The 25,029-nt window shown below is 37.0% G+C and overlaps 1 protein-coding gene across 1 annotated transcript; it reads right to left on the reverse strand.

Moving 5' to 3' along the window:
* Positions 1-3,406: 3,406 nt before the first annotated feature.
* Positions 3,407-25,029, reverse strand: LOC754090 (NACHT, LRR and PYD domains-containing protein 12). The gene is made up of 10 exons (XM_030980888.1): positions 24,566-25,029; positions 21,815-21,979; positions 18,923-19,212; positions 15,324-17,023; positions 13,300-13,458; positions 10,038-10,199; positions 8,455-8,619; positions 5,267-5,355; positions 4,188-4,440; positions 3,407-3,649 (listed from the first exon to the last, which is right to left on the reverse strand). The coding sequence occupies exons 2-10, from the start codon at positions 21,904-21,906 to the stop codon at positions 3,407-3,409; spliced, it is 3,153 nt and encodes a 1,050-aa protein (XP_030836748.1). The 5' UTR covers positions 21,907-21,979; positions 24,566-25,029.

Below are 25,029 nucleotides of genomic sequence, written 5' to 3' on the forward strand. Positions count from 1 at the left end.
TTATTGGAGTTTAAAAAGCTGATCCATTTTCAGTGTATTCGGTTTTTCAATTCAATATTTATCAAGGAACAATGTTGAATGTCACGCGACACCATTTCAGCTATATAATACAAATACACTATCATCAAACTACAACACATTCTTGTGTCTCCCTTGTACATCAAAATGTTGAAATATATAAGGCACTGAAAACTTTATTTCAGTAATTCATGATCGATCATCCAATATACATAAAAAGACCTGCTACGTACATCATTTTGCATAACATAATTCAGAATAAATTCACAGATCTGAGCGATTCACATTGTCTATTATGAAGATCAGAGTGGATTATAAAAATGTTATCACTTAATCAGAAGAGGATGGTGATCAAAAGGCAAGGTAACGGAATGCTCATAAGAGAAGTATCTACGTTATATCTTATAAGCCAATCACGAATGCAAAACTTATTAAAATATAACTCTTATTTACAGGGCAAGTATGTTTGGCAAACAAAAAAGTTCAAAATATACATGTATGATACCATTGCACATTTATAATCATAATGATGCAAAGAAAAACCTGGAATATTATCATAAAAATTATTTAAACCCAGTACTGAATACAATCAGAATAAACATGTATCGTACAATGAGAGCAGCATATTTACATGTACACTGGAGTGATGTCAAGAAAATCCTGGAAAATATTTCCTCAAATGGATTTATTATGTAGTACTGGTGATCGTAGTTAAACATATCCAAACAATAATCAATTTCAAATTAAATATTACACTGATAACTCAGGCATGTTACATTGACAAAAGAGACATGCATCTTAACATTATAGCAGCCTATTTACATTTACACTGGAGTGTTGTAAAGAAAATCCTGGAAAATATTTCCTCAGATGGATTTTAAAATCTAGAACTGAATGTAGTTCTTAATTTACAATACATCTCCAAGATACTGTTACACTGATAACTCAGGCCTATATGCATACACCCTTACCAGACAAAGTTAGTTCTTAACTATCATATTGAGTTTGTATACAAGATAACTAGAGCAATAATTATGACTCTTAACATCTGGGTCATTTCTGCTAACAATTTCTAAATAATTATATTGTTATTGAACATGTGCAATAACATTGACATATAAAGTGACATTTTGATAAGATAATTTGAAATATTACATTCTTCAACTCATAACGCACTCTGTGAAAGTTGGGTGCTAATTCATATATTGCATGCATATAATTACCTAATGCAAAGTGATTAAAGTCTACAATTATACTCTCAACATGCATTATATCAAAGCTGTCTAATGTATGATTGACTCATTCGTTATTTATTTCAGCTTTATTTAACATGGGCTTCAATTTAACAAATGCTTTCAGGAAGAGCGCTGTGATCAAAATGCAAGAACGATTAGAGTAGAAAAAAGTGCACACACAGTAATAGTATAGTATTAATGACTGCTTTGAGAGAAATAGTTGTTTTATTACGCTCTCGGGAAGGTTAGAATTGTGCTATTCCCCGAGGCTTGCCGAGGGGAATAGCCCAATTCTAACCTTCCCGAGAGCGTATGAAAACAACTATTTCTCGAATATTAAAGCAGTCATTAATACTTTTATATGCCGAAAAAAAATAGACTAAAAAATGAAAAATTAAAAATATTTATCATCTTTGTCGAAGACGGGATTCGAACTCTTGCGTACAACAAGAGGTGTACTGAAAACCAACGCTTAGACCACTCGGTTATGGCCCGCCGTTAACATGCTTGGCAGTTTTCTCCAATATATACATTAAAATGGATTGAAACCGGCTTCGCGTGTGATGAATGCTTCGCAAAAGCTCCATATACGGACTCTTCTTTTACTTTTGCAATGCATATTGGCACGAACTTAGATCAAGATCTATCGGCAGATGTTGTTTTTTTGTTTTTGGAAGTTTATTTTCGTCTTCATGTCAACAATGCAAGATAAAATTGTCGGTAAGATCGATCGAGATTCAATTGTATTGAAATTACCGACCAATCCTTCGCACACATACGGCATCCTCCATCGCTCAAACCATTTTTTAACATGTAAACCTATGGGGTAACCATGGAGGCTGACCAACTTTTTTTAATAACCATGGTTATTAAAAATATTAAAATGTTTTATGCATGGTTACCGAGAATTTTACAGGAACAGTTGAAGTTTATGAATGCAATTCGACCAATCAGATGGCTGGATTTCTTAAGTGAGGTATATAATCTGCTTTACTTTTATTTCATGATGATATTGTGTACCGGGAGTCTAGCTGACAGACGTTAATCAACAAACAGCACTTGTATGTTGTGAAGAAAACTAAATCTTCAATTGTGTGCAGTTAGTTGACAATATAGATAAAGCAATAGTTCTTTAGCTGGAGTCGCTTCTGGTAATAATTCAAACAAATCTTTTCAGACTTTATTTTATCATTATTTATTATCAAACAAACACTGTGCAAGTAATTACGTCCTACATTATAAGTGGTTAGTTGACATGATAGCATTAAGAGCTGGTATAGTGGTTCACTCACTAGACTCAATCCAAGGATTGAGGGTTCAAATCCCAGCTAGCCCAGCTCTAACATCCTTGGCAAGGCATTAATCCACATTTGCCACTCTCCACCCAGGTATTAATGGGCACCCGACATGCCAAAGTGCTACATATTTGGCCGCCGCCTAGGACCAGGGTGATGTAATGTTGTTTGAGTGCCAGGAGGGTCATGCTGCAATGGGCTTGTGCACTATATCAGAAGCCATTATTATTATCATTATAACTACTAGCCCTGGTGTTGTCACCTTCTATACACATGCATAATCATAGCTGAGTAAAAAATGACCCCCTATTTAAATTTACTACACAACATGACCCCTTTCTGCATAAAACAGGTACACAATGTGCTCTTGATGCAACTCTGTTTTGGGCCTATTGAGTTCACATTTACAAAACATATCCATCTTATACATGGGCGTTTCACAGGTATTAGAACATTGTGACAATATTACGTTCTCTTTGTTGTAAAATGTATACACTAACACCAGATAGTTGACTGGACTCATCAAGGTGAAAAAGAAGAACACAGTCTTTTCAATAATATTCAAATGTTTTCAAATATTGCCCAAAATTACTCCTATTTACCCCAAAGTTCTTGATATCAGACCAGGACTCAAAACCAACAGGCTAGCCGGGACACATGGACCACCAAAACTCTAGGCCTTGACCCCAGAATTTCAAAGTTTTTTTCTTAGGACTCATGCATACAGAATGTAAAAAGTTAAATCTGAACCTCTTTTCCAAAAAAGAAGTTAGTGTGGAGCCCTGAATTATACATACACAAAAACAAGATGAAGTGCTACCACTGGGACACCGTCTTACTCAACCGATACCATAGCAATTAGACTTCATACTTTTGATTGCTTCTCTGGAATTTCAAGACCATCCTGTGAAACTCTCGACTGAGTAGAAGGAGCTTGCCTCTTGTAAAGCCTGCTCTGACTACTGCCACCTTCTCTGTGTGTCTGAGAGAATTGACATACAGAATGTGATGTATTGCCAACATGCTGTTGAGGGTGGTCTGATGGTGGTATTGTCCTTCTTGAAGAGTGTACATCACCCATGGGTTGGTGTTGAGTGTGGTCTGATGAACGTAATGTCCTTCTTGGAGAGTGTACATCACCCATGGGTTGGTGTTGAGGGTGGTCTGATGAACGTAATGTCCTTCTTGGAGAGTGTACATCACCCATGGTTTGGTGTTGAGTGTGGTCTGATGAACGTAATGTCCTTCTTGGAGAGTGTACATCACCCATGGGTTGGTGTTGAGGGTGGTCTGATGGTGCTATTGTCCTTCTTGAAGAGTGTACATCACCCATGGGTTGGTGTTGAGGGTGGTCTGATGAACGTAATGTCCTTCTTGGAGAGTGTACATCACCCATGGGTTGGAGTTGAGGGTGGTCTGATGAACGTAATGTCCTTCTTGGAGAGTGTACATCACCCATGGGTTGGTGTTGAGTGTGGTCTGATGAACGTAATGTCCTTCTTGGAGAGTGTACATCACCCATGGGTTGGTGTTGAGGGTGGTCTGATGATGGTAATGTCCTTCTTGAAGAGTGTACATCACCCATGGGTTGGTGTTGAGGGTGGTCTGATGATGGTAATGTCCTTCTTGAAGAGTGTACATCCCCGATGGGTTGGTGTTGAGGGTGGTCTGATGGTGGTATTGTCCTTCTTGAAGAGTGTACATCCCCCATGGGTTGCTTTTGAGGATGTTCTGATGGTGGTAATGTCCTTCTTGGAGAGTGTACATCAGTGGTAACACTGATGTTGGCCAAGTCAGCCAAGCCATCCGAGTCATTTGAGCCGTCCGAGATACTCAAGTCATCCGAGTCATTTGAGCCGTCCGAGATACTCAAGTCATCCGTGTTACACAAGCTGTAAAGGAAACAGATTTTTGTTATTATCTGTTTGAAAGATGAGAAATAAATAATTGACTACTATCGGTATTATTGAAAGTACCAGTCTCAAGGAACATTTTTAACAGTGAATTAAGAAGGAGAAGAAAAAAAGACTGCAGTGTAAAAAAAATATCAAGAAATCACACAAAAAAAGGACTCAAGCAAAATCTACAAAGTTAAGGTTGAAAACACTTTACAGTAAGGAATTTGTACAATAAAGCTGTTACTGAATATTTTGTGTTTTCAGACAAGAAATCTTCAATTGTTTTAAAAGGATCTGGTATCCTGGATTTAGCTCATGCTGCAATTATAATTATAAGCCTTTAGGTCAGTCAGGAACTCCATGACTTTTACAAGCCGATCGTCTGTCTGATTATCAAGATATTTATGATTGGAAATCGAAACCAAATTTTGCGTTTGCCAAACGGTTTTGATAAAACTACAGTCTATTGGGGGAAGCGAGTACGGTAAAACAGGTCACTCAAAGATTTGTAATTTCTGAGGTACTTCTTGATCAGTTTGAAGCGCCATTTTTTTAGGGCTTCAATATTACACCATATCACAGATACTGGTAGCACGCAAGGCCGTGCATCTCAGATTTATCATTGTTAAACGATCCCTTTAAGGTATACAATATCACTTTATTGCATGCTCCCTGATGGAGGTATATATCAGCATTGTATCTTTTCTTGGTATTCCATTAGAGGCTCTTTATATTGTTTCTTTATACCACTACTCATGAAAAGCTTTCATGTTGATATCTAATTTTTTTTTTAAATCACATATAGGCCTACTGTACTAACCTTGAGAGGGTGTGAATAAATGAGTTCAAGTCATCTTGAGCAACTCCATTTAACCTGAAGTTTCCCTTTCTTATCTGAGGAAAACAACCCTGTAACATATAACAACAACATTACTTGTAAACAGTTACAAATAAGTGGATCCATTTCATTATGGCATATAATCTATTTTCTTAGGGACTATACACCCAACAGCTACAGTAACATCTCATAAACAAAATAAGTATGGATAATTTAAAAGAGCTAGGGTAAGACAAATTTTGCACAAGAAATTTACACAAATTTCAAAAATAAATGGATCCAATACATACTGCAATTTCATGAAATCCTGTGATATTAATCATAGTGGTAGTTTTACTATAGTAGTACTGGTAGTAGTATTCACTATAGCAGTAGTAATTTAATTATGATACTCAAATCAAGTATTACAAAAACTACGGTATCTGTTAGCACAAATCTTTATACTTAGACATATTTTTTCATATCTATCAAACTTGGATTATTGATCAAAACAATGAAAATCTTTCACACACTTGGATTTCAACTAAATCAGTACATACATTAAAGTCTGCTTTTATTCCATGTTTCAAGGCTGTACCAATATACCAAGTGAACAGCCATTAAAAAAAAGGTGTTTGGAAAAAAACATGTAGGCCTATACATGTGCACCATATAATCATTACTGCTCTTTCTTTCTTTCAGCGATCCTCTCCATCGCATTTACATTAGGACACACATACCTGTATGGATGATGCCTTTGCTTTCAATGTAGAGTAGAACTCCTTTTTGAGAACACTTCTAAGTGTCAGGTCAGTTAGGTTTGGCATAGAACACAGTGCTTCTGCTAGGTGATGTAATGAGGCTGGTGTGGAACTCTGGAGAACATCAAGCTTGAAAGTCTGGACCTGCAATGTTTGTGGAAATAGTAATAAGCACTACTTTTATTTATGCATATGTTTTATAAAATAATTTCTGACTGAACTATAACATTCCATACAAATTCCAATAATTACATAGTTGAATTCCTAATAAAATTCTCAGCAAAAATGATAATTAAATAGATTTTCGTTTCATATTCAATTCTTGTCTATTGAGAAAAAGAACATACTAAAGTTTCCATGGAGAGGATGATTTAGTAAGAGTTATTTTTTCAAAATTCCATATGTATTCTTTATAGGGCTTTCAACCTGTTTGCATTGATAAGTCCTACTGCTACTAACACTGTAATTAATAATATCCATAAATATATACCGTATTTGCTTTTATTCCATGTTTCATGACTGTACCAATATACCTAGTGAATAGCCTTTAAAAAAGGGTGTTCGAAAAAACATGTAAACATGTGCACCATATAATCATTACTGCTCTTTTTTTCTTTCAATTCACTTCTCCCTGACATTTGCATTAGGTCACACATACCTGTATGGATGATGCCTTTGCTTTCAATGTAGAGTAGAACTCATCATTGCGACCCAGTACAAGTGTCAGGTCAGTCAGGTTTGGCATATAACACAGTGCTTCTGCTAGGTGATGTGATGAGGTTGGTGTGGGAAACCCGACATCATAAATCTCGAGAGTCTTGACCTGCGTTCATGATGAACATAGTTAAGTAACTTATCTATACATGCATACATTTTATTTACATATTTCTCACTATATTTTTACATTTCATACAAATTCCATTCATTAATAGCAAAATTATTAAATAGATTTTCTTTTCATATTAAATTATTGTCTATTGAAAAAAGAACACATTAAAGTCTCCACGGAGAGGATGATTTAGTAATAGTGATATTTTTAAAATTTGATATCTATTCTTTATAAGGCTTCCAACCTGCTTGCATTGCAGACCCCTACTCCAACTTGCACTGAAACTAATAATACACATACATATGTATTTGCTATTAATGTATTTAAGGTATTCTTAACTCTGGATTTCATGTGCACAAGAGCGCCATATCAGGAAGTTTGTTGCTATGGTTCAGTTTGGTAAATTGAAGCCTTTATTAAACTTGGCTGTAATAAAACTATATGACATATTTTTCATACCAATCAAACTTGGAAAAGGTTGGATATTGACTATCGATCTAAAAAATGTCATTCGTATACACACTTGGATTTCAACTGGATCAGTAAATGTATAGTTTGCTTTTACTCTATGTTTCATGGCTGTACCAATATACCAAGTGAATGGTCGTTAAAAAAAGGTGTTTGGAAAAAAATAGGTATACATGTGCACCATATAATCATTACTGCTCTTTTTTCTTTCAATGAACCTCTCCATTAATTGACATTAGGACACACATACCTGTATGGATGATGCCTTTGCTTTCAATGAAGAGAAGAATTCATCAGACTCCTCATCGCGATTCATTTCAAGTGTCAGGTCATTCAGGTTTGGCATAGAACACAGTGCTTCTGCTAGGTGATGTGATGAGGCTGGTGTGGGAAACCAGACATCATGAAGCTTGAGAGTCTTGACCTGCGTTCATGATGAATATAGTAAAGTAACTAATCTATACATGCATACATTTGATTTACAAATTTCTCACTGTATTCTTACATTAACTACATATTCAATTAATTACATAGTTGTATTCATAATAAAATTTTCGGCAAAAGTCAATACGGTAAAAAGCTTTTTTCTTTTCATATTCAATTCTTGTCTATTGGGAAAGGAACATACTAAAGTTTCCATGGAGAGGATGATTTAGTAATAGTGATTTGTTCAAAATTCTATATCTATTCTTTATAGGGCTTCCAGCCTGTTTGCATAGAATAGTCCTACTCCTACTTACATTGAAACTGTTAATATGCATAAATATATATTTGCTATTAATGTATTTAAGGTATTCTTAACTCTGGATTTCAAGTGCACAAGACCCCTAAGTCAGGAGGTTTCTTGCTATGTTTCAGTTTGGTAAATTCAAGCCTTTATTAAAATTGGCTCTAACAAAACTATATGACATATTTTTCATATCAATCAAACTTGGATTTCAGCTGAATCAGTACATGTATATTTTGCTTTTAGTCCATGTTTCACGACTGTACCAATATATCAAGCAAATGGCCGTTAAAAAAGCTGTTTGGAGTAAAAACATGTATACATGTGCACCATAGTAATAATTACTGCTCTTTCTTTCTTTCAATGAACCTCGATCTCCATGACATTGCTATTAAGACACACATACTTGTATGGATGATGCATTTGCTTTCAATGAAGAGCAGAACTCCTCACAGAGATACACTTCAAGTCTCAGGTCAGTCAGGTTTGGCATAGAACACAGCGCTTCTGCTACGTGATGATACAAGGCTGGTGTTGGAATCCTCACACCAAAAAGCATGAGAGTCTTGACCTGCATTCATGATGAATATAGTTAAGTAACTCTTTGATACATGCATACATTTTATTTACAAATTTCCCACTGTATTCTTACATTAACTACATATTCAATTTATTACATAGTTGTATTCATAATAAAATTTTCAGCAAAAGTCAATAAATAGCTTTTTTCTTTTCATATTCAATTCTTGTCTATTGGGAAAAAGAACATACTAAAGTTTCCATGGAGAGTTTGATTTATAAAAGTGATTTGTTCAAAATTCTATATCTATTCTTTATAGGGCTTCCAGCCTGTTTGCATAGAATAGTCCTACTCCTACTTACACTGAAACTGTTAATATGCATAAATATATATTTGCTATTAATGTATTTAAGGTATTCTTAACTCTGGATTTCATGTGCACAAGACCCCTAAGTCAGGAGGTTTCTTGCTATGTTTCAGTTTGGTAAATTCAAGCCTTTATTAAAATTGGCTCTAACAAAACTATATGACATATTTTTCATATCAATCAAACTTGGAAAAGGATGGATATTTATTATTGATCAAAACAATTTCAATCTTATACACACTTAGATTTCAGCTGAATCAGTACATGTATATATATATATTTTTTTAATGTTAATTCTAACTATAATTCAACTATCTTGAACCTCAAAATAAACACCCAAACTATAAACAAGACCAAACTACCAATGTTTTGTCGCTTTTTTGGAAAAATGAGATGTTTTGTACACAAATCACGAAAAATGAGCGATTTTTTTGGGCTGACATGCGAAGGTCACGTGACTCTGTAACGGTAGGTCCGATTTTCGAAAAAATTTATTTCAAAAGATGCGCAAGATCTGAAAGAATAAAGTCATAAAATTTCAGCGCAAATTTGTATTGCGTTAAAAATGATCGAGAAAAAATGTAGAGGGGCTGCTAATTTTTTTTTCCCAAACAGGTTTGCCAATGCTAATATTTCTGGTCATCTGATTGGCTGGTTTGTTACGTCATTAGCAATGACGTAACCGTTAGGGTGAGTGATAGGGTTATAGAAATCATGCAGAATCACTTTTCATTAACCCATCGTTGGCTCAATCGGTAAGGTCAGCGTATTACAATCATAATAAAGTTGTGGGTTCAAGTCTCAGTTTATTCAGTTTTTTAGCCTTTATAAATAGTGAGGCAAAGCAATACAAAATCAAAGTCTAATTGTTTGTGACCTCTTTCCTAGCTGCTAATGACGTAGAACATTTCAGCCATTGAGAAAAACGGAAATATAAGAAATTGCAAACCTGTTTGGGAATAAAATTTCGCCCCCGGGCTAGATAGGGTTAAACAAGAGCGTTTGGAAAGAAAACATGTTTACATGTGCACCATATCATCATTACTGCTCTTTCTTTCTTTCAATGAACCTCTCCATGACATTGCAATTGGGACACACATACCTGTATGAATGATGCGTTTGCTTTCAATGTAGAGAAGAACTCCTCATTGAGATCCATTTCAAGTTTCAGGTCAGTCAGGTTTGGCATAGAACAAAGTGCTTTTGCTAGGTGATGTGATGAGGCTGGTGTGGGACACTTGACTTCAAGCTTGAGGGTCTTGACCTGCGTTAATGATGAATATAATTAAGTAACTCATCAATACCGCATACATTTTATTTACTAATATCTGACTGTATCCTTATATATATCATACAAATTCCATTAATTGCATATCATCATAACATGTCATTTTCACAAAAAATGATTGAATAGATTTTATTTTTAAATTCAACTCTTGTCTCTTGAAGTTAGAGAACATACTAAAGTTTCTCCGGAAATAATGACATAGTAAGAGTGATTGTTTTATAAATTCTATATATATTCTTCATAGGGCTTCTAACTTGTTTGCATGATAAGTCCTACTCCTAATAACACTGAAATTAATATTACCCAGACATATATGTTTGCTATTAATGTGTTTAAGGTATTCATAACTCTGGATTTCATGTGCACAAGACCCCTAAAGTCAGGAGGTTTTTTGCTATGGTACAATTTGGTATATTCAAGCATTTATTAAAATTGGCTCTCAGAAAACTCTATGACAAATTTTAAAAATCAATCAAAAGGTCAGAAATTGATACAAAATAATGTCCATCTTATCAACACCTAAACTTCAACTGAATCTCCACATGCAAGGTTTTTAATCCAATTCAATTCAATTCATTTGGCATGAATTTCTTTTACAAATCATAAATGCAAAATATATAAAAGGCCAGATCCTCTAAGAAGCAATTTGTGTTTGGTAAATGAGTAAACCCAATATTAAATTAAATTGAAAAAGAAATACAAAATATATATATATATTTCTAGAAGGGGAAAAAAGACCAAACATTTACTACAGCTGTTATTGACCATGTATATGCACACACCCATATTCACACACAACCATATGAGAGCAATACAGAAAAGGGAAGAGGTGGGAATGAGAAAGAGGAGAAAGGGAAGAGGTGGGAATTTTCAACTCCCAAATAGTACTCAGAGCAACTTTAAAATGGTTTAAAATTTCTGGTCACGTGGAGAGCTCTCAACCAATCAAAAACCAAAAAAATTGTAATGCAGGATATAATTTTTAATATTCTAGTTTAATTTTTTTTTTAAATATCAATGAAACCGATTTGGCATCAGGAAATCATCAACCTATCTTCTAGATTAATTCAAGCATTTCAAATATTTATGTCTAACTGATCATAAGCATCCTTAATAATTTGGAAGTGCCTTGTTTAATTCGGATACGAGAATTCACAAAATCACTTCAGTGCTTGAGAAAATCCATGTCAGTAGTGTGCCCGTGGACAAAATCATTCACAGACTTGATTCTGTTGACACAATCATTCGCGGGTGTTACAGATACGGTGGACAGATTCGACAGAATCACTGGCTGGTTTGATTGCATGGACAAAATCTCTCACGGGTTGATTCCATGGACACAATCACTATGTGATCGAGATTGATTTTGTGACAAAATCAATTAGTTGGAGTGATTTTGTGTTACATGTCATATGACGCCCTACAGCGCATAGTTGACGTTCTTTGACAAGAAGCAACATTCACACACGTATCATTATGATGCCTCTTCCAAACAACAGCCAGTAGCATATTTAGGTTGAAAAAATTGGAGGGGGAAGGGGGGGGGGTGGTCCCAAGCAAATGCAAATGCAAATGCGAATGTGACCGACATTAAAAGGCATCAGAGTCCAAAACAAAGGCAAGAATCGCTCCTTCTTCTTGTATTCATCTAAACAATTATTATATTATTATCATCTACCAATGTTATACATGTGCTTTCAATTTTTTTCATCCATAAATCCATATGTCTATCACTTTAAAGGGAAGTCCATCCTGATAGTAAGTTGGTTTAATAAGAGAAACGGGTGAGTGAAAGTTTGAGCAAAAACCGATTTAAAATAAGAAAGTTATCAATATTCGAAGATGTGTTCAATAAAATACAAATTGGCAACTCTGTGACGTACATTGTATCTTTCAAGGTCCCCTGACTTTGACCCTGTGAAAAGATAATTAAAAATAAAGGTTTAATTTCCAATCATACATTCACCTTAAATATAATTATTACAAATAAGTTTGTATTGCAACCCCTGTATTAAACAAGTCTATTCTGTCATCAATAACTAAGAACATGAAAGTTTATACAAAATTCTGTACTGAGAAAATTGGAGAGGAGCTCACAAGTACATGAACATCCCAGTGTTGCAAATATGTGTTCAACTGATGACAGCATCAAAAATTCATAACTTTCTTATCTTTAATCGGATACTGCTTAAACTGTCACTAATTTGTTTCTCTAAAACCAACTTAATACCAGAGTGGACTTTCCCTTTAAGTACATGTGAGTTTCTTTTAGGCCATTCAAGTTATATGCATACAACTGTTTACATATTACTCCCCGCCCATTCTCTAGGTTTCCACGGTTAGTATTCAAACTTAAGGCTTTTGTTAACACTGCTGCTGCTTAGTGAAAGGACCATTGATAACCTTCGGTCAAAAGAACTAGCATGAGACATTAAAGGTACTATGTCCCTTTTGCAGCCAACCTCAAATTCTGTAGAACTTTGCAGGAATTATGAATATGTCATGTATGTCCTATCTGTGAAATTTAAACGCTAGCAGTGTCCTCATATTCAAATTATGCAAGGAAACCCGTTTACTTGCTAGACTTCACTGTCAGACACTATTGAGTGACTGACTGGCTATTTGTCTTCTTTGGTAATAACGTACATGAAAAGAGTTGTAAAGGGTACATGAGCATTTGTCTACATTAATAACCCACTTCTTGTGATGGCCAAGATTAAACTGATTGAATCTTTGCGCAGCATAAAACGTATGACCATTCGGTACAATTGTCTGAAAATCAAGACTGTTACTTTTGGGCTCTATAGCTCTAAATTTGATTTGACAACTAATAGTCGTTATTTTCCCACTTGAAGACATTTTCAAGCCCCACCTTTTTTAGGGAAGTTCTAAATTAGTATTATCTTTCAAATGCAGTTGGAATTTAACTTTTTCATTTTCTTGGCCTGCAAATGGGACATAGTACCTTTAACACAAATTAAAGGAAATCAAAATGTAAAGGGAAGAGATGGTAATAATGGGGTGAAATTAAAAAAACACTCGTACATACATCACAATTGTGGATTGAAATGCTCACCTTTGATTCTTTTCCTTTCCTTGCAAGTGTTGCAAAAAAACAATGATGTAATGCACCTCCAAGAAAAACTTTCTCCAAGGATGGAATGGAGCATATCATCTCTGCCACATCAAGTGACATAGAAGGTCCACACTCTCTCTTAATCAACGTTAGTTCAACCTGAATAAAATGACAAAGTGATTATGGATGGGATGCAGAATATAGACGTTTACTTGGATGTTAGTCATACATGCGTAGCCTACATGAGCGGTTGCCCTAGATGTGCTACTAGAACTACAGAGAGTATTAAAGAGGGAAAGGGAAATAAATAAGGGTACAGGCTGACAAACTATTGCCATGACATTTCATATCAAATTCCTAATTTTGCGACCGTAGGAATATCTTATCTTTTAAAAGTTTACCATGTGCTAAAAAGAGAATCCTTAAACGAAGTAAAAGGAGAGTATCGTCTAAGAACAGGATTAAAAGGAGATTATTTAAGTTTGCACCATCTGGCGCCTCATATCTTAGTCATTTTTAAAAGTTACTAGGAACACGATCACTAATTAAAAGGGGGGATACAAAGCAAAAATATAGGCTCGCAAAGGAGAAAAGAGGTAAAATGTTGATTCCCTGCAAAGGAGAAACATGTATGTACTGTATTCAGTGTTAACCCTATTTAGCCCAGGGGGGGGGGGGGCTTTAGAAGCCCCCCCCCCTCTACATTTTTTTAACGCAAGAAAATTTTGCACTGAAATTTTGTGACTTTTTTCTTTCGAGTCTTGCGCATCTTTTGAAAGAAAATTTTCGAAAATCGGACCTACCGTTACAAAGTCACGTGTCCTTTTGTCTTCGCATGTCAGCCCGAAAATCGCTCATTTTTGTGATTTGTGTACAAAACATATGGAAATCTCATTTTTCAAATAAAGAGATAAAACATTGGTTATTTGGTCTTGTTTATAGTTTAGGTGTTTATTTTGGGGTCAAAATAGTTGAATTATAGTTGGAAATGAAATAAAACAACAAAAACAATAAAATACATAAGTTAAAAAAACAAAGAAATACATAAGAAATTATCAAAACAATAGATAACATAAGGAATAACCCTGGTTTTTCAATATTTTGTGTTGTATTATTATTCCAAATGGTCTAACAAATATATGTAGTTAGAAAGAATGCTTAAATATGAATAATGTCTGATTTATGGGCAAAAATGTTAATTTGATGACCTTATTTGCATAAATTACCATAAATATGCAAATGAGTAAATTTGTCAAAAAATTGAAATTACCATAGTATTCTATACACTTCACTTGACATGTATGCAAATTTTCGCGGCGATCGGGCGTTTCACGGCCGAGATCATAGGGGGGGGGGGGCTTAGAAGCCCCCCCCCCCCCCCCCCCCCCCCCCCCCCCCCCCCCGGGCTATGCAGTTTCAAAATAGCCCGGGCTAAATAGGGTTAACAAGGGAGATTGAAGCAGAAGATAGGATGAATTGATCTACAGACTACAGTAGTTGTGTATGTTAAGAGTTGCAAATGCCCTAGCTGCAAATGCTATCAAATTCAAACTGTGCTTCAATATGATTCATATCAATAAACAACAATGATACACATGGCCAAGAATATCAAACAAATTCCTTTGTGCAGTTGTTAATATTTATAAACCAAGAATTTGGATCTCAATTATTAAAGCAAAGCATATTTTCCTGGAAGGGATGAAAATTTGCGAACTATTGATGAAGTTCCCTTTTCCCAAATGTTATCTCATCTTAAAGGTATACATGTAGATGCACCATACATTGTACACTGTATGCATGTGCCAGTACATAGCTTCAATGTAATTGCATTGACATCCTCGCCAATACCTTGTAAATTTGTGCCACCCCCCCCCCCCCCAGACTAGATAGGGTTAAACCTCCTTTATACACCCTTCCATAATTATACTGTTGTACCATAAGAAAATTGCAAAAAACATAAAAGTAAAGACGTGTACAAAAATTGAATGAATTAATTTTGTTGATTAAACTATGATCAAACTTACCACATGTGGACAAATGAATGCATACCCAGCTACAGTGTGTGCTGTCTTGAATGTTTCCACAATGTTCAGCACAGTCTCCTCTGACGAACCCCTGTCCTTCACCAAGGCTGCTACATCTGGATCCAGACTCTCAAATGCTACATCAACAATGAAATCTCTCTTCATGTACATTCCCTTTAGCATAGAATTCATTACATGGGTTGCAATACTTTTGTTCTGTGCCACAGTGAAGTACAGGAGATACCTAAACTCCTCCTTCCTTGGCAGCACCACTTGCTCAATCAGCCTGTTGCATTCATTACGATCTTCAATACGATCTGATTCATAGAGGGAAGCAAGATGGACTCCAGCCATGTACTCCTGAAACAGTTTGTGAGGGAAGAAGACTGGCAATTGCACATGAGAATGCCTCTCATGTGTATCCATAACGGCGGTAATTCTGTCCTCCTGAGACAAGATCCCGACCCGACAGGCAGTGTCCTTGGATTCTGGACATATTTTGAAATCATCTTCACCGAAAACCAATGTATTTTCTAGCAGACCAGCAAGAGCCTGTTTGGCAATCGGTCCAAGGAGCTCATCAATTTTTACCAAATAGGCAAGAAGTGAGGGGCTGCCTACATTCTTCACCTTTTTCTGAGCATAATGTTCTTTTAGAAAGGCAATCATTGTTTTGAATATTTGAGAAAAAGTTTTCAGTGATTTCAATTTCTTTAGTTTTTGCTCGTCAAGCTCTTTCCACATAAGACACAACATAGCTACATATATAGGATAGGGGGCCATGTCTTCGGATATGACATCATTCTCACTGATGAACTGGATAAGCTGATTTGCTTTATCTTTATTCTTTGGAAAGTATTTGTGAATGTAAACTGATAAATTCTCCCTGTCGAAACCCTCAACATGAATGAATGTGTAGAGCTTCGTTAGATCACCATCTGATCTAATTTCTACTGCTCTCCAAGGGCGAGTGGTCACCAAGACTGAACAAGAGGCAAGTTGATCTGAACAAAGAATATCTACAAGCCCAATATCACCAGTCTCAGATGAGCTTCCACATGCCTCTGAGGAGGTGACGCATGGCTGAGATGGCTGAAGTTGCATTTGATCAGTAGGCTGTGATTCGCAAGATTCTGTCTTCATGATTTTGACACTGACTTCGTCTAGCCCATCGAATGCGATGAATACCTTGTCAGGATTTGACTGGATATACTCAGTAATCTGAGAAACCGTTGCTGGATTGTCTTTGGCCAGATAAGTCTTTGCAATCTGGCCTATAGTGTGTTGCTTAAATTCACGTAAAGGAACAATCAAGACCCACACAAAGTGACTGGAATGCCTTCCTTCAATCCAGTCCCAGGCAATCTTAGCACAGAGAGTAGTTTTTCCAGCCCCTGCCTCTCCCTGAACCATGATCCGCTTGGGGAACTCTCCATTAACTTTGAGATTAAGGATATTGTAATCTAGCAATCGCTTCTCTGTTCCATGTTCTTCTAGTAAGACGAGGTTAGTATGCAAGTCTTCAAACTGCACAATGGAAGTAGGACTGAGAGGATCAGCTCTGATCTTACAGACAGTTGACCTGTACTTGAATTTGAAATCCTTTGCACACCGCTCAACCAGTTCAGGAGAAAGTGGTTTGGTCTGAGATTCAGCTGAAGGAGGTTTGGTCTGTGATTCGAGCAGTCTTGGTGGCCCTCCTAAAAGTACATAGATAATCAATATTCACATGATTACACGTAAACATAGCTTGATACATCTGAAAGGATTGTTAAGGCCCAAGACTGATAGTGTGACGTACGACTACGTGCATGTACTTAAAGACAAAAGTCCTACAAGATTGTCTGAATTTATATGACTTCATTCAATTTTAAGGGAATTTAAAATCTGAGTAATTTGTGTATACATGTACATGTAATTGTAGATAAATATCACTGGAATAATTTTTCCTAGGACATTCCAGCAATGCGGAGTTTCGCTGACAATCACACATTTTATTATGAAAAACAAGACAAATATATACAGTAGGCTTATGGTTGCACCAAGTGAGAGAGAGGGGGAGGATTAGGGAGTCCTGAAAAAGACTGTTGGTAATCTTTCTTGAGCTTATAGTTCTGAGGAGGACTATAGCACCGATTGGAGAGGATGGTAGTGGCTCGACGTTTCAAACAGGTTGACTATCCGTCGTTTCCCCCTCTCTCTCCCATGGTGCAATTGCAAGCCTACTGTATATCTGCATCTATTATTAAAATATGATTGCATCTCCACTATGCCTCTGCCTAAATTCATTTCAGATCAGGGCTATTGAATCAATTTGTTAATATCACAATAAGAATACACATGAACACTGACATTAAAAACTGACTTCACTTTTTGAATGGTTTTCCATTATGATTGATCTAAGTTTGAGGAACTCCATTTCACTAGTACTGTAAAATAAATAATAAATCAATTAGGTTTGATAGGATATTAGTTTATACAGAGCATCCGATTGGCTGAGAAGCTATCATGTGACACTCAACAATTGTATTATCTGCTCGGGCATGCTACATGTATACAGTGCGTCCCAGAAAAAACGAAACCGAGAAGTATCGATGTTCTATCATAACTTAATCACAACTATAATTAATGAATGATACATATTTGGAAAGCTTAGAGTCTCCTCTTTCATGTGATGCTACTCACGTGATGCATATTTCATGCATGAGTGATTAAAAGCAATTTGAAGGAAGGAAACCAAAAAGACATTAGGCGGGCGGGATCTGAATTTCGAAGAAAAATTCACATTTCTAGAAAGTTGAGTTTCTGCCCTTTCATATGACACCTCAATCAGGAAAAATGAGCGAGGAATGACAAAGTTCTGTTTGTTTAAAGTAGTGCTTGCATTTCCATAATTTTATTAAACGAATTCGTTTTCACTAGCTGCCTGCCGTATCAATAAACGAAATTAACAAAAGACTTAACTCCGTTTCGTTGACTATCAGCCGTAGACGAGAGTCTTCATGCATGGCTGATTGTCAACGAAACGGAGTTAAGTCTTTTGTCAAATCTGCTTTTTGCTACGGCAGGCAGCTAGTGAAAACGAATTCGTTTGTTAAAATTATGAAAATGTAAGGGCTACTTTAAACAAACAGAACTTTGTTATTCCCGGCTCATTTTTCTTGATTGAGGTATCATATGAAAGAGCAGAAAATGAACTTTCTAGAAATATGAATTTTTCTTTGAAATTCAGATACCGCCCGCCAAATTACTTTTTGGTTTCCTTCCTTCAAATTGCTTTTAATCACTCATGCGTGAAATATGCATCACGTGAGTAGCATCAACTGAAAGAGGAGACTCTAAGCTTTCCAAATATGTATCATTCATTAATTATGATTGTGATTAAGTTATGATAAAACATCAATACTTCTCGGTTTCATTTTTTCTGGGACGCACTGTATAACAACCTGGGAATATATTGCCTGTGATATTAACATTTGAAACATATTGCCCCACGATGAGCCATAGACTTACGCTCAATATTAACCTTATGATCAATCAAAAGGCTTTATAAAATATGGCGCTGGTGTAGCAAATATTAGTGACATGTATCTGTTTACCTGTGATGTTTGGAATTGTAGGTCCATTGACTAATCCATCTGATAGGCCACCCAAGTCAACCTCTCGTAGTTTGTCTGCCAAAAGCTGTCGTTTGTCTGAGTGTGGAGGTTGCTGCTTGACATTCCATTTCATAAACACATCCAGTAACGCATTGGTGAAGCTCTTCGGATTCTCAACCAGGATTGCCTGTAGTTGAGCATAGGAGAAACCTAGAGATATCCCTACAGCGTTGTAGTAAGATGGAGTGATAGCCTGGGCCAGCTTCAGGAACTCCATTTCACTGACAGTACTGTAACATGAATAATAAATCAATTGGGTATGATGGTATATTAGTTAGAGTGCATCCTATTGGTTTGTATTATGTGCGCAAGCATGCTATATAACAACCTGGGGCTATCAGAATATATGTTGCCTGTGAAATTAACATTTGAAATAAGCCTATATTGCCCCAAATAATGAAATTACATGTGATGGCTGGCGGCATTGTTCTGGCAAAGGTAATCACTCCCCCAAAAGCAGAGTCTGACAGTAAATACAATAATGATGATGATAGTAATAATACGAATAAGAACTAGATAAGAATTTGTCAATGAAAACGAATGAGGTGGTCTGGACGTTTTTGTAAAGGATCTCATATGGAGAGATGAAGAGAGATATGTATGGCAGTAGATAGATATCAAGGAGAGAGGGAGATGGGGTAAAGTCATGTAAAAAAAAAAAAACATGAGCTTGACAGAGGGATACAAGAAGAATCAGAATGCATGCACTTGGAAGGAGAGAGGATAGTATAAGGAAATATGGTAGGGATGAAAGAAGAATACAAAGGGCAAAGGAAAGAGCTAGAGAAAATGAAGGAACATCCTCAGACATAAAAGGGAGAATATGAGCCAGAGGCGGGAAAGTGAGAGGGTGAGAGGGTGAGAGGGGTGAGAGGGTAGAGAAAGAGCTACATAGGCAGAGACAGAGCTCGGGAGACAATAGAAACAAGGGAGGCAATAGAGCAAGAGAGGGAGAGGAAACGAAGACAGATCAAGAACAGAAGAGGGTGAAAGAGTAGAGAGAGAGGGTGAAAGAGTAGAGAGAGAGGGTGAAAGAGTAGAGAGAGAGAAAGAAAGAGATGTACTAGAATATACATAGAGAGACAGAGCAACTGCCCCCTCTCAGGGGGGCAGACCAAGAGAGGGGAAGGGAAACAGAGCAATAGAGAGCTAGGAGAGAGAGAGAGAGAGAGAGAGAAAGAGATTCAATGGAAAACAATGCATTCAATATTTCCAGCATAAATAGAGAAAGAGAGAGGTTATAGACATGTAAACAATTCTTTGTCTGTGGGAGAAACATTAACATAGTGTAATGATATGGATATTCTCGTGTTTACGTTTTCCTCAAAGGTTCATTGACGTACATACAAGGCAAATTCCTTGTATGCTATTTTTAACACCTGTTCCGAGACGTTGCGCTCTTAATTTTGGCTCTACTTTTTCGGCTTGGCCGATTGGATTAGGTGTCGCTGGGCGTGTCGCCACAGTTGACTTAAATTTAATCAGGCAAATTTGGGAAATAGATTTGTATTACAATTGGAAGGGTTTTTCCTTGTTGCCGGGTCTGTTCACACTATCGAAATAGTATGAGAGGGGAAGTGAGGATTACAGGTGTGTAATAGCCAGAAGCATGTGGGCTCGCTAGTGTGGACGGACATAGCAACATTTATCCCTTGTTATATTCCAGGGTTGTTGGGTCTCCGGGTGATTTGCATCTCTTGTTTGAGAGATTAGGATGTAAGAGACACAGGTGGGTGCGTGAAAGAAGTATGTGAGGAATAGAGATGCGGATCATCCGGAGCGCCTTATATCCTGGGGGTAAATTCGCCAAGAAATATAGGACCTTTTAATACGGAAACTAATTATGGGTGGATTGATATTACGCAATGCGTCTGTGTGACACGCCTCAATTTTTGGGTGCGCGAGGCGTGTCAGTTCGGGGGTATAAAAACCGAGTTGCGTCTCTAGAGCGGGACCTCTTTTCCGTTACGATCGACATGAGTTGCTAATTTGTTTCGATTGGGTTGCCCAGCCCCAAAACATGAACTTCGTGATTTATTAATTCTTCGTTTATTTTAATAAATCTTCAACTCCAATCAAGAATTTGTTTCAGTGACTTTGATTTATCTTCGTTTTCTACACTTCAAGAACTAAAGCTATACTTTAACATTTTCTGAGTCGGTACTAGGCGGGGCGGTTTTGGCCACCGGGCCGTCTCGCCGTGGATCGCTTCAATAGCATTATTTGCTGCTTTGCATGTACATGTACCTGGGCTGAATAACTGGAAAAATATAAATGTCTGGGAAGGAGACTAACATCATAGAAATAGAACGATTTAATATTGTAGCAGACTTTGGACATTAATCCTATAGGCACATGTATAATACACGACAAGGAATCAGATTTCCCATAGGGTTGTACCAGACTATTGACATTCCTCTCCTATAGATATAACACGCAAAATAAGGCATTTCAATACATTGTTAGTGATGATATGTTATAATTGTAGAACGGGTATTAAGCATTTGGGGGGGGGGGCCCAGTTTAACGGGGGGAGTGCTATTTTTTTAACTCAGCATCCACCCCCCCACCCCCCCCCCCTCCTTGAGCGCCAGGGGAGGGGGCCCCGTCTCCTTTTTTTCTTACAAAAAAGGGTGTTTTAACCTGTTTTTTTAATTCCCCCCCCCCCCCCCTGGATCCACCACTGCTTTTTGAAAACCCTGTGGCAAAACTACTAAAGATCACATCCTGAACGTGCATCTTCACATGATCTTCTGTTTCATGAAATGTTGTGTAAGGCAACCACACGACTGGACGCGATGACCTGAAATAAGCCAGTATAATTATGCATACCTTTCTGCAGTGTTAGGACCTGGATTGGTTTCAACGTCACCAGATCTCATCAAGCAGATCAGGAGTAGATAGAGAAGGCAAAATCCATCCATGGTGTAAGATGTCCTTCTCACTTGACAGAAATGTTGTTTTCTGGAAAAATGGCGATGACATGGGCAACAATACCTGAAAACAATAATCAGAAATATCTACGTTAAGTTCATAAAACAGATGGAATGAGGGTTTCAATTCACTATGTCCATTTCATAATAGTGTAACATTTTGGGGGCTTTCTGAAACCCATCCTTGGGGGAATGGCTGGGACCTGCCTTCAGTATATTTGTGGTCATATATATCGATCAATGCTGTATTTGGGCAGATAACAATGATTTTGTGATTTTTGTTTGTAGTCAATCAGGGTGCATGAGTTTCTTGAAAGTCATCATGTCATCAGGAGCTGTATTTTGTTTTAAAGCCCCACTGCACTACTTAATAGCTACTTGCGCCCTCTATATAGCATACAATGCCTAATCGGTGCCTGTTGGTCCCCCGTAATCCTCTTTTTCTTATGTTTATTGAGAGATGATTTGATGAGATACCAGTAACCACCTGTAGTAGTATACATTTCTAATAAGGTCAACGAGCAGATCATAATTATTTAATTATTTTCCAAGAAGCCTTACAGAAGATGAGTTTCTTTGAGCCATAACTTAATAAGCAATATCCAATTTAAATCATCTTTCACCACTGGATTTCTCTTATCGAGAGCTTTACATTGAAGGTATTTGAAGAAAAAAAGAATCGTTGTTATGGGCAATTCCACGATTACTCACGTTGCAGTTGGAGGGACATTGACTTACTCATTGAGCTCTCATTCTCTTATAATTGGTATGATTTAAGAAAGTTTTCAATAAATGAAAGTATACTGTACATCTTAAAGGTACTACATGTACATGTATGTCCCTTTTGCAGCCAACATCAAATTCTGTAGAACTTTGCAGGAATCATGAATGTATATGTCATGCATGACATATCTGTGAAATTTAAACATTACCAGTGTCCTACATGTCGTATTCAAATTATGCGTTGTGGCGTGCGCCTGTAATCCAGCTAACAGTGGAAGTTACAAACTGATTCAGCCGAGGACGCAGGTTCGAAACTGAGTCACGTCTTTCGGATGGTGACGTTAAAGGTCGGTCCCAGACGTAAATAATCATATCTGATTGATACACGTCTGTCAAAACCCAATTACACACACACACACACGCAATCACTTAAGTCGATTTGACAACGAATGGTCGTTATGTTCCCACTAAAAGCCATTTTCAAGCCTAAGGTAGTATTGTCTTTCAATGGTATAGATATATACCAAAGGCTTCAAGTTCAATTGTCTGTTTTCAGTGCAAGATTGATCTATACTGTAACTGGTGTTTACTGTTTAAGGGTTGTCATACATGGAGCTAATCAAGACCGGAAATGGGTAATTTGCAAAGCGATTGTGCCTCCACCAAAGTTATCCTTCCACCAAGTGTGCCTACATGTATGGTTTTGTGAAAAATTGCACGTGTGGCAAATGAGTGCCCAAACAATATGCAGAGGCTGAGAGAGGCAATGAAAGCAACCAAACTCTGCCCAAACCTTGCAGCCTCCCAACCATACATGTGTAGCTGTACTAGGATCACAATCACATTCATTACTCATTCGCCAGTACTGCATAGATCTAGTACTTACAGAGTGCCTCGCATGCATGAAATATTCTATTGTTTTGACATAATACTAGACTTCAGTCTTTTCTTTAGCATTTGTTTTAATGAAATTAATGCATCACTTGGTAGCATGGGAGATATTTTTGCACTGATACAATTACGAATGTACATGCTGTGCAAAACAGTGTAATGAGGTACCCGAGTACACTCCCAGGCTCACAGGCGAATACTCGAGTATTCGGACGCCATGTTTTTTTATAATTTTTTTGAATTTTTTTGAATTTTTTTGAATTTTTTTTTATTTTTTGGATTTTTGGATTTTTTTCCTTTTTTTTCCTTTTTTGCCACTACCATACCACTCGGCAGTTTCTCAGGTCCCTCGCTGAAAACGCATGCAACTTTACTTTGAGTTGCAGTTGAAGGCGCCGATTTAATAAGAATAATAACAGTAAACAATGCTGTTTTAAAAACCAAAGATGGCAGAATAATCCATTTTCCTCCAAGTCCAAACAGAAATCTGGACATTTGGTCCCAGTTTCTGAAAGGTGAGTTTGACAGTGCTTGAGTTGGGAAACATTTTTACCGACGGTACCATGCCAGCGGACGCTGCTCTCCCTGGCACGGGTAAGCGTGGGCCTGGACATTTTTTTTTTTTTTTTTTTTTTTTTTTTTTTTTTTTTTTTTTTGCGGCCGAATATTCGGGTACAAGAAATCGTACCCGAGTACTTGTCAACCGTGCGGGTACTCAAGCATTCGACTACCCGTCGCAGCCGACTACAAGGTCATTGGAAATAGCGGCGTATATTCATAACTGAATGATATGATAGTCTACATGCCAATGAAAATTGATGTAAAACAACAACAAACAAAACAAAAGAAAGAACAAAACTAATTCAAAATATTTTAAAAAAAATAAAACAAAACAAAAAACAAGCACACAAATCTAAAGTAGAGGTCTAGGTCTAAAGTCTAACTTCTAAGACCTTATTAATTGCAACTTTAGTAAAGTCTTTAGATCTACTGCATGTAACGTATCGATGCACATGATTGATAACTCAAATCTCACCTCTCAATACTCAAATTGCATTGTCTCAAGTCAATACAAGTGAAGGCTTAAGACTAGCTGTAAACTTCAAGCGTCAGCTCGGGCACAAAATTCAAGTTCAGACTCTGCATGCAGCATCCGCACACAGCTAGAGGTCAGTGACAGAGGAACGTACGTACGTACGTACAGGTACGTACGGAGCGGCGGAGAATGGAATAGCGGGCAGCTGACGATGATCTTCCCCCGAGAGTCGGGGCCGGGTCCCGATCCCATGTAGCATACGCTTGCCAGGCTTGGAAAGCTACCTCACACAACACAAGCTAGTTATTTGATATTGAGTCCAAGTCTTGTTTTCTGCAGTGCTGTTAACTTTTGAAAATCATCGGTTTTCATTCATTTCGACAGGAACCTTGAGCTGTAGATAGCCTGGATTCAACAACGGGTAACAAAAACTGCTAAACCCGAGAAGAAAAACGCGTTGATCT

The sequence above is a fragment of the Strongylocentrotus purpuratus genome, unplaced genomic scaffold, assembly GCF_000002235.5.
Source record: "Strongylocentrotus purpuratus isolate Spur 01 unplaced genomic scaffold, Spur_5.0 spur5_contig_821, whole genome shotgun sequence".
NCBI lineage: Eukaryota > Metazoa > Echinodermata > Echinoidea > Camarodonta > Strongylocentrotidae > Strongylocentrotus > Strongylocentrotus purpuratus.

Excerpts from the sequence above, each read along its gene's own strand:
- LOC754090 (XM_030980888.1), bottom strand. The coding sequence starts at position 21,906 with ATGGATGGATTTTGCCTTCTCTATCTACTCCTGATCTGCTTGATGAGA. Across the intron at positions 10,200-13,299 it reads GGAAAGGAAAAGAATCAAAG|GTCAAGACCCTCAAGCTTGA; the intron begins GTGAGCATTTCA and ends TCATTAACGCAG. Across the intron at positions 5,356-8,454 it reads CAAATGCATCATCCATACAA|GGTTGTTTTCCTCAGATAAG; the intron begins GTATGTGTGTCT and ends TATATGTTACAG.